General features: G+C 36.4%; 1 protein-coding gene across 2 annotated transcripts in view; it reads right to left on the bottom strand.

Annotated features, from left to right (window-relative positions):
- The window catches only part of LOC122060954 (transcription repressor KAN1-like), an 11,996-nt gene extending 3,441 nt beyond the window's left edge, over positions 1-8,555 (bottom strand). Inside the window, exons 1-4 of one of the 2 annotated variants that reach the window (XM_042624083.1) lie at positions 7,436-8,555; positions 7,206-7,282; positions 6,568-6,613; positions 5,772-5,904 (exon numbers count right to left, since the gene is read on the bottom strand). In XM_042624083.1, the coding sequence (XP_042480017.1) occupies positions 5,772-5,904; positions 6,568-6,613; positions 7,206-7,282; positions 7,436-8,186 (1,007 nt within the window). In that variant the 5' untranslated portion in view covers positions 8,187-8,555. Of the gene's footprint in view, positions 1-5,771; positions 5,914-6,567; positions 6,614-7,205; positions 7,283-7,435 lie in introns of both variants that reach the window. The other variant, XM_042624081.1, reaches the window with a different exon arrangement.
- Between the last annotated feature and the right edge of the window lie 1,939 nt (positions 8,556-10,494).

Raw genomic sequence — 10,494 nt, forward strand, 5'->3', positions numbered from 1 at the left:
ATACGAAGAATTTTCTCGCAAAAAAAAAAAGGTCATTTGTATTAAAGAAGGGGAAAAAAAGAAAAAAAGAACCACGAAAACTAGCAAAACAAGTCAGATACATCTCAAGATCGTATGCATCTCTAATCAAGAAGAGAACTTGAACAAGTCAGTATACATAGTATTAGCAACCAAAAGAGTGAAATTATATTCTTACTCTGTGTGTGTGTGTACACACACACACTCACACACAGAGATAGGTAGATAGCTAGGGAGGAGGTTAGTTATGCTGCAGACTTTCCTGGAGCTAGTGGCTCAACCAATGGGATGACTTGGATGTAAGGGGCATAAGAACTTTTCCAAATGAAGGAGGAGAGAGATAGACACAAATATGGTATACCTCCAGCCTTTTATATATATATATATATATATATATATATGAAGAAAAATGGCAACCCTAGGGGTAGTGCTTGGGAAGAAAGGGAGAGATTTGTTGTAATGGAATAGTTTAAGGATAAGGAATTGTTTAAATTCCTCTTTGAAATATGGTAACGTATACACTTATCCAATTGGATAAGTATTAGTATATCATTATAAAAAGAAATATTAACATTTTTTCTCATTTAGTATGACATTTTTATTTTCAAACGAAGGTAAATCGTGCCATTTCATATGTGCACTTGAAAAATGTATTAGCTTTAGACAATGATATATGATAAGTGACTTTCAAATTATTTTCAAACAGTGGGCGCACAATCAAAAGAAGGTTATAATTTCTCACTTCACCACTTCAGTTTTTGTGTGTGCGTGTGTGTGTGTATGTGTGTGCCATTATTTGTATTCAAGAAGTTTACGGAACAGAATTTATAACTATACACTTTTTACCCATATAAGTTGACATGTCAATTACTTTAAGAGGTTAAGGATATAAATTTACTACCCTCTTCCCTATCCTACCTCAAATCACCCACCGTAGCCGGCTCCTGTTTTGGCTCCCCCTCTCCCCATTCTAGCATATTCCTCCTCTGCTACTCACCACATCTTTCTCCCCCTACCCCACAACCCAAAACTTCCCGCCCTTTAACCCTACCCTCTATGTTGCAATCTCTCTCTCTCTCTCTCTCTCTCTCTCTCTCTCTCTACTGGAGAGACATCCCATATCAATTATGGAATCATTTCCACCACTACCATATACATTTCCCTCTTTATCTTTGAAGTACTTAGAATCATATTGTAATTTAATCATCTTCTAATACATCAGATATAAGAATACATATGGTAAATTCCATATTCTTTTATATACTTTTACTGATATTTAGATGGTGTGGAAGCTGAATCAATGGACCATATTTTTCTTTAGTGTCCCTTTTCTGAGGAGATACGGAAATCCTTTTGTGGGTATTTCAATGTTAGATGAAAGAATCATGGATCATTGGCCATACTTTTCCAATGGTGGAAAAGGAAGCTTAGTCAGGTTTGTTGCAAAGAAGCTTGCGCGCTGGGGCTGGTCACTGTGGCTGATAATATTTAGCGTGAGAGAAATAGTAGGCGGCATGATGATAGGTTAAGACCCTCCAAGTTTGTATGTCAAATGGTCCTTGACGAGATAAGGAGCTACAAGCCTAGTACTAAAGGCGAAGTCAGATCAGTGGCTGATATTTTTTGCTGTAGGAAGCTTGGGTTGAGAATTCAAGCTACGCCTTCTAGACAATTCTAGAGGTGTACTGGTGTAAGCCTCAGATAGATTGGGTTAAGCTGAATTTTGATGGTAGTTCTATAGGAAACCCACGTCGAACGGGAGCGGGAGGGATTTTTCGGGATCATATGGGAAGAGTTACGGGATCTTATAAAAATTTTATGGGTGTAAGGGGGGGGGTTTTTTGAAGCAGAGATGGAAGGGCCAATGGAGGGCATTATGCGAGCTCGTGAGATGGATATAAATCAGTTATGGATGGAGTTTGATTCTAGTGTGGTGGTGATGCTAGTTCAACAAAAGAAGATTCCTTGGTTCCCAGCATAGAGATGGTCTTATCTGAAACCATACCTAAGTGGGATCACTTGGAAGATTACTCATAACTTCAGAGAGGCAAATACTGTAGTTGACTACTTAGCTAGAGATGCGGCAAAGTCTAGGCTATCAGATTCAAATGTAGCATTTCCAGAGCATACTATGGATTTGCTAATTAGAGATGCATATGGTAGACCCAATTATAGATTTGGCTAAGGCAATCTTTTATCCCCTGCTGATGGCAATACCGAAGGTGGGGGTTACAAGATCAAGTATAAGGTTTTTTATTCTTGTATTGATAACTATTTATTCCTTTTTTTTTAATAATATTACGTTTTAGAAAAAAAAAAAAAAAGAGAGAGAGAAAAAAAAAAATGGTTACCCATTTCTATGTCTAAACAACAAGTTTCAGTCACAGTGAATTGGTTTGGGAGTATGCTATACCGACTAACTTTTCCATGTATGGCCAGGGATCCTATGCTATTGGGTTGAGCTTCATTTCTTAATATGAGTCTGGTAATTGACCAAACAACTAATTCACATTATACGTGTTGTATAGGACAACCCCAATAGCAATTTCAAAACCCTCGCTGAACTGATATCAGTTTCATTTTTACATTTGAATGCATTAGATTCCCTAAGATTCAATAACACAAACTAGGTCATGCGACAAACCCCAAGGGGTAGCCAAGTTGGCAAGAGACCTTCATCACAGGATGTATGTGATTCTGAGTTCGACTGCTCTTACCTCTTTGGGGCCACTTACATGGTGGTGTTTAGTACTCTTCACTGTTTTTGGTGAAATTTGAATTGAATGATCATCACTCAACCCCGGTATAAACCGATCTATGCAGTTTTGGAGTCAGTATGGACCCTCAAGTTTAATTAAGCTGAAGGCTTGGATATCCATTGTTAGCAAAACATAAAATAAAAAATATATATAAAAAAAAAGGCCCTAAATCCAATAATGGAAGTGTCTGATCTGGTTCTTCTTAAATCCTTTTTTGTCTAATGGATGGCTCCTGGTACTCTTGTCATCAACCTTATTGATGCTATTATGAACTATCTTAATAACTAAGACACTCGTTAATGTATCTCACATAAAATCTACTCTAGTGATATAATTACCTGATGTTCAGAGTTTACATGTCAAACATCCAACTTCCAGAGCATAGAGATTATAATGCAGAACCCTTTTGTATATATACATTGAAATGAGAAATATTGGTTAAGTAGTATTTGCTTAGTGACAACTTGTAATTGTCTATATATGTAGAAAATAAAATGATAAATCAATTAAGCCAAAATAATAATAACCATGGTGAAGTACCTCTCCTAAATTTTGTTATTTGACAATTTTCCTGAGAAGATGAATGCTAATAAAAATAAAAAATAAAAAATAAAAATCAACCATATGGATTTTATTTCGGCGCGTGCGCCTGGGAGGGTGGGAGGTGTTAGAAAATTATGCAAATTTGTTCTACATGTTATTGTGCTTTTGTAACACAAAAAATGGGTCAGGAGAAATACCTTTTAAAATATTTTGCATTATATGAAGTGGATGCACATCTGAAGTATGAGATGTAGCCTTTGGTATTCAAATCAATGCTTTGATTCAGAATTTTCCAAACGCACCAATGATCGAACTAGAATTTTAATGACAAGGTAAAAAAGGATAAACCTTGATTAACTTTTCTATGTGACAAGAACTAAGACATACAACTTTATAAAGTGAGGGATATTATGTTAAATTGAAACTGAAGGTGTAGATCTTGTCTTCTATCCTATATATTAGAAAAGCCATAGGTAATATTTTGAAAGGAACATTCAACCTATTGAAGCACAATTTAAGCTGTAATTAGTTGGGACCTTATTGTATGAGTTTTATTTCCTAGTACAAAACTTGTAAGGCCTTCCCTTACAGCTCATGAAGCTCCTGCAAGTATATAGCCTACCCCCTTTTCCTCTCATAAATTCTCTCCCTTTGTTTATGGATAAATGTTTTTCTATTATTTAAGTGTGGTGAGTGTCTGTCTAATGTTCAAGATTTAGGTAAAAATTATCACTAAGTTGACAATCCCCTTCCAAAATTAAAGGCTCAATGCAAAAATACTCGCCCCCCCCCCCCCCACCCCCAAATAACACAAAAACACCCTCAAAAAATTCATATAAGCAAAGGTACCCAACTTCACAAGGATATGCTTTATGATAGAATTGGAATGCTCACCATTCTTGAACAAAGATATGTTTCAAGGTAGATTTGGAATGCTCAATTCTGGAAAGAAGGGAAGGAGGGAAGTGGCTTAGACAAAAGTATTGAATTGTGAAAATCATGTAATGGGAGGGGGGGGGTTGCAAAAGGGTCTTTTATGGATGTCTTAAGTTATAAGAAAGGCCACAATACACGTGGGTATAAAAGAGGGGGAAAAAAATAAAGAGGAATCAAATAGGAAAAGTGCTCCTTTAAGTATGCCCCTCTATTTTTATATTCAGTTCCACTTAGGAAGAGAATACAATGAAAATTAGATCACAACCATGAAACAGAACTCATCTTCTTCTTCTTTATTTATTTTTTTTACTCAAATTTCAAAGTTAATATATCTTTAAAACGACCCATCCTTCCTAACACTGAGAGTTTCTTGGTGTGGTGTTTGTTATTAAATAAGAATGGCTATAATCAAACCTCCTATTACAAATATCATTGTAGTCTTTCTGATCACAAAAAATAAATTATCATTGTAGTCTTCTTTTGTTTCAAGAGTTTAGATGCTAGGAATTTCATGTTTGGGGTATAGACGGGGACTGTTAGTCATTATTATGGACCACTATTTTTTTTTTCCCTAACCCAATTAAATGAGGAAGAACCAACATAATATTTACAGGCTGACACACTTGAAGTAGCCCTTTTTCTTTCACTAACCTGTTCATGGTTTGAAGGGAAAATAAAAGATTAAAAAAGTATATATTAGAAGGGAAGAAGGAGATTAATGTCAACAGATTCATCGTAATTTGGTTCCTCAGAAGAAGCTATAATTGTCTGTCATATACTATGGATGTTTGACCCATCCAATAGTTCAAATACAATCTTTTAGTATGGACCACTATTTTTTTTTTTTTTAACCCAATTAAGTAAATGGAAAAATATTCAACAGTAGCACAATGATTGATTTGTCTCATGCTTAAACCATGATAGCTAAAAGAAGGTAGTTCTCATAGAATTAAAAATAGGAGTATAAACATATATAATTAATTAATATTCATAACATATATCTTGTTAATATCAATAGCCAAAATATATCTAAATGCAGTTTCTAATTTCTTCCATGTTACGAGAAAGAAATCCATTCTAACAAAGATCATAAGGAGTATTCCCCCATTGGTAATGCACACAGATTTAATATATGGATCTTCTTGGTCATATATGCAATTTCCTAGTGAAAAGAATATGACCCTTTGTTTGAATTTTTAAAAGTAACAAATATAGTAGGAACAATATAACATAGGAGAACAGTTTAAGAGAGGAAGACAATAGTGTTGCACTGGTTGCTTTCTTTCCTTCGTTGCTAAAGTTTTCTGTTATATATTTAGCTTTACTTTTAGAACTATGGAAGCTAAATATGGCATCTCTTTAGAAAATCGAAAAAGAAAGACATTAAAGAGAAACAGAAAAAGCAAAGGCTGTCTCAAGAGCCCTTTTATTCTAACTGAGGACGTGGGTTTGCAATGTAAAAGTGTACGTGCGCAAAGAGTTCTTGAGAGAGAGAGAGAGAGAGAGAGAGAGTACCTTGAAGAGTTACTCCACAAGGTAGTGGTAGAAGGGTAATCTGATTCTAGCTGTACAGATCCATCTGATGATCCTCTTTGATTTAATCTAAGATCGCCAGCTGCTGATGCAATATCTTCTTCTCCAGACCCATCTGATTGGCCTTCAAAAGAAACCACAATTAGAAAATGGAAAATTCCTGTAATAAGCTTTTTTTTCCTTTTTTTTTGGGGGGGGGGGGTCTAAAGGGTCAGAATAAAATATTAAAAAAAAATAGAATTTCAGGTTTAGTGTCCACTATACCCAGAAGAATACATCCTAACATGAATATAATAATAGTTATTTTTTTATGTTATTTTGCTAAGAATGAGTAAATAAATTACATTAAGATATGGAAAAATCATAGATAAAGAATGAGAGAAAACTCATTGAGTCACACTTCCACACCATCAACAGAGAAGCTATACAACCAATAAAAAAACATAGTTCTAACAAAATTTATATGATTCTCAATTGAACATCCAAGCTGACATCATGATTAACAAATGAAGGTGCAATATCCCAAGTTGAAGAAACCCTTGAAGCTGCCTCATCCTTCAAGAAATATATTTTATTATTGTACATGTATTATACTATAATATAATAATAATATAGATCTATATGTACGTACACTGGTTGGATTTGTGGGTTGAGAGAGAGAGAGAGAGAGAGAGAGAGAGAGAGAGAGGGTTGTGGGTCTTCAAATGGGAGATAAAATGGGGTAAGAGAGATAAGCAGCTAAAAAGAACTAGGCTGAAGGCTAAGCAATACGAATTACCTGAGGAAGCAGCAGGTCTATCAGTGGTCTTAACAGTTCGATACATCTGCAAGGGAGAAGAGAAACAAAGAATAATAAGAAAAAAAGAAACAAACATGAACCTGCGAAGAAACTGGAAAAAAAATAATAATAATAATAAAGAAATAAAATAAAAATAGAAAGGGAAAATTGCCCTCGTTCCCCAAAAGATAATGGAAACTTTCGCCCATAAAGAAATGAGGAAAAAACCATTCCAAAATCTAATCCAATGGTTCTTTCTTCTCTCTCTCTCTCTCTCTATTTTTTTTTTTTTTTTTCTTGGTTTCTTCATTAACCACGAGGATGATGTTTGGTAAGGTTAGTAATGAGACCTGAATTATTGAGAAATGATGGCTACTTTTTCTCTTTTAGATTTCTGTTCACTCACTCTTTCTTTCTTCTCTGTCTGTCTATCTCTCTCTCTCTCTCTCTCTCTCTCTCTCTCTCTCTAAAACAAGAAGCTGTCTAGTCTCAGAAATCAAACTAATTATCTTCTCATTCATTCAATCACTGCATTCATCGGCTACAGTGCCTGAAGAACAGATGAAGAAGATCTGACCGGCCTGCAATAGACATGGAGAGAGAGAGAGAGAGAGAGAGATTTACTTCATTAGCCATACCTGTAAATGACTCTTAACATGAGCTAATGTGAGATCTTTGACATCCATGAGCTCAAGAACAGATTTTGGAGTAGCCCCTGAAAACCAAACATATACATATAAATATAATCCAAATACCAAATACCCAAAACCCAAAAACCCAAAAAAACCCAAGATCTAATCATATTTATCTAATTAGATAAAAACTGAGAAACATTAAAGGTAGTGAATTGAAAGTAAATGATTTCTACTTTCATGGCCGCCAAGGAGCTCCACCGCGTGAACAAAGCGAGAATGAAGAGTGCTTGTCCATCGCATTCGCGGTGCCCTCATACTCCTCTTTACAGGTATCTTTGGCATAAATCTTGATCTAATCATCCCATGAGAATAAACCTCTGAAGCTCCCATTCCATATTGTTGTTGTTGGTGGTGGTGGTGGTTGTAGTGATGCTGTAGTGAATCTGAAGAAAACCCATTAAACCTTGAGACACCGGCAATCCGATAAGCCGGTGACGGCGACGGAGATGAAGAATTGGGATCCAAAACTCCATGTAGAAAGGGAGAAGTAGGAGAAGCAGAAGGTGGTGATGATGAAGACCAAGAAGGCATGAAAGGGAATGAACGGTTGTGATAAACTGGAATCCCTTTTATGGGTCTCAACCCATTCAACCCATCTGAGATATCGTGAAGTAATACTCCCCCATGATTTAGTTGATTAACCCAGTTACTGTTAAGATGTTCTTCACTTCCTCTTGTGAAGTTTCTCCTCCAAGAGCTCTCAGCTTCTAACCCATTTCTTGGGTTAGCTAGTGAAAGCTCTGTGTAAGCCTGGGAGTCAATCTTCACTGAACTATCACTATTTAACCTCATACCTTCAGGTCGTCGCCAAAGATCAAATCCGGTGTCTGGTTCGCTATTACAAATCGATGAAGGAGAAGTATTAGGAGGGCTTATGTGCAAGGAAAGATCAGGAGCAGGCATGGAAGAGGATTCAACAAACATTGTAGATTAGATGAGGAATTTTCCTGTTCTAAGGTTAAACTCAATTGGGTATGTAAATTTTTGAAGTGGGTTTTGATCCTTATCCTTCAACTTGTGGAGGACTGATAGAAGGGTATGGTGGGGTGATGTGGGAGGAGAGGAGAGAACAGAGTGAGGGGAGTGGCTCCTTGGTATGCTCGAAATGTGAGATATATGAGATGAGGATGGAATTAATCAAAGAGGGTCTTAATAAAGACACTCTTTTAGTCCTCTCTTCCTCAACAAACAGACATGCTCGAGAAGAAGAGAGAGAGAGAGAGAGAGAGAGAGAGAGAGGATATGTATTTTGTTACGCAAAGAAAGACGAATTAAAAAAAGAGAGGCATGGAAGGGAGAGGGATTTGGGTCTGCATTCCTCGAGAGTATATCTAGGAAAATGACACTCAAACTTGGCCTCTCTCTCTCTCTCTCTCTCTCTCTCTCTCTCTCTCTCTCTCTCTCTCTCTCTCTCTCTCTCTCTCTCTCTCTCTCTCTCTCTGGTCTATAGTCAAAACACGCAAAGCAGCAATAAAAGTGGGCCATGGACTTCCTTCCCCGGAGAGGACGGGTTAAAAAAAATAGAAGAGAGAGAAAGAGAGTCTACTATGTGATTCCTTTCCCCCCACTCTCTTCGCTCTCTCTCTCTCTCTCTCTCTCTCTCGTGTTTTTTACACATGACTTTTATTAATCTTTAGAAAATTATTTAAATATGTTTTCCAAAATTTCGAGGGATTTTAAGATTCTCGGGAGATATTGAAGGGTAATGTCATTAGGACCCATTGACTTGAGAGACCCACATAAAGGGCTGTTCTTGTTTGTTTGCTTTCATATATTGTTTACATCGTAAACCCTAATTCCATATACCTTCTAATTCCCTTTCATATTCCCAAATATTCCATTCTAATCTTTCAACAACCCTTGCTACTATCATAGGTGGTTTTTTATTATGCCATATGCCCCCTCCCCACATGACTATCCACCACCTCCATTGACCCCAACATGAATAGATTTCAAAACCCTAGGTTGAATCCCACATAAAATAACAACTAAACCCTTTTCATCATTGGGAAGTACTCTTCTTTAATGCCCTACTACCCCCTTTCCTCATAAACTTGGTATAGGGTGCAATTCAACTGTTCTTAGGTCACTGCAACTGAGATGAACTATAAGGTCTACTCTGAGTTTGCAAATTAGTCTTTACTCCTTAGAATTTAATGGATCCTTCCCCAACCGATCAATTTGTTCTCTATTGATGATCAGAAAATACTGCCCATTAATTGGACGGTATGCATTGATGTAATGAAGCATGCTTACCACATCTGACGACTAGTTATTACTGGAGTAATACTACCATGTCCCACAGCCTCATGTTTATGCGCGTTTGTTCATGTATCTTGTTACCACATTCACATTATGTAAGTATGTTCTGCTTATCAGGTATAGATAGGTACATTCTTGATCATCTCCACCATTGAAATTAATGGGTCCCCTTAGATTTTTTTTTTTTTTTTTTTTTTTCGCGTGCAAGGTAAGTTTTGCATACAAGAATATAAGACTCGCTGAGGGGCCGGACAAATACCTACAAGGGGCCAGATAAAGATTCACATAAGAGGGCCAACAAGGCCCCAGTAGGCCCACTTATTCAAACGACAATTACAACTATTATTATTAATTACTATATAGAAGACTTGGGTTAAGTAAGGAGGTTCCAACACTTATCGACTTCCGCTGATCTTCACAAGCAAGAAACCGACCGATGCACCAAAGTGCAAGCCCCGGATCCCATTAGATGGTTTGATAGAACATACATCAATTCAATTAATGCTTACAACCATTCAAAATTAACAAGCGACAACCCTAAGCCATTTTGTGAGTGTTCACATTCCCTTGGTCAACCAACTTTCATGACCAGTATAAGTTGATCAATGTTAATAGCTTCTCAAAGGAGGTTTTTCTCAAAATTCATATTTGGATTTTACAAGAAAAGTCTTCCCGATGAATTTATGTTGGTGATACAAGCTGACCCCTACCCAAGATAGCTCACCGTGATATAGAAAACTCACAACCTTGATAATAATTGGTACCAAATGAATGGTGTAAGACTAATTCTACATTCTTGGTACAACAATGATATTGAAATCTCCTACCCCAAAAAAAAAAAAAAAAAAAAAAAAAAAAAAAATTAAAAATAAAAAAGAAGAAGAGGAAGAAGAAGAAAATAGAGATATAATGTAATTGCTTGCCGATGAGGCAACTAAACTAAGGTAAGAGCTCAATGGCTTTGAGAAAG

The sequence above is a fragment of the Macadamia integrifolia genome, chromosome 14, assembly GCF_013358625.1.
Source record: "Macadamia integrifolia cultivar HAES 741 chromosome 14, SCU_Mint_v3, whole genome shotgun sequence".
NCBI lineage: Eukaryota > Viridiplantae > Streptophyta > Magnoliopsida > Proteales > Proteaceae > Macadamia > Macadamia integrifolia.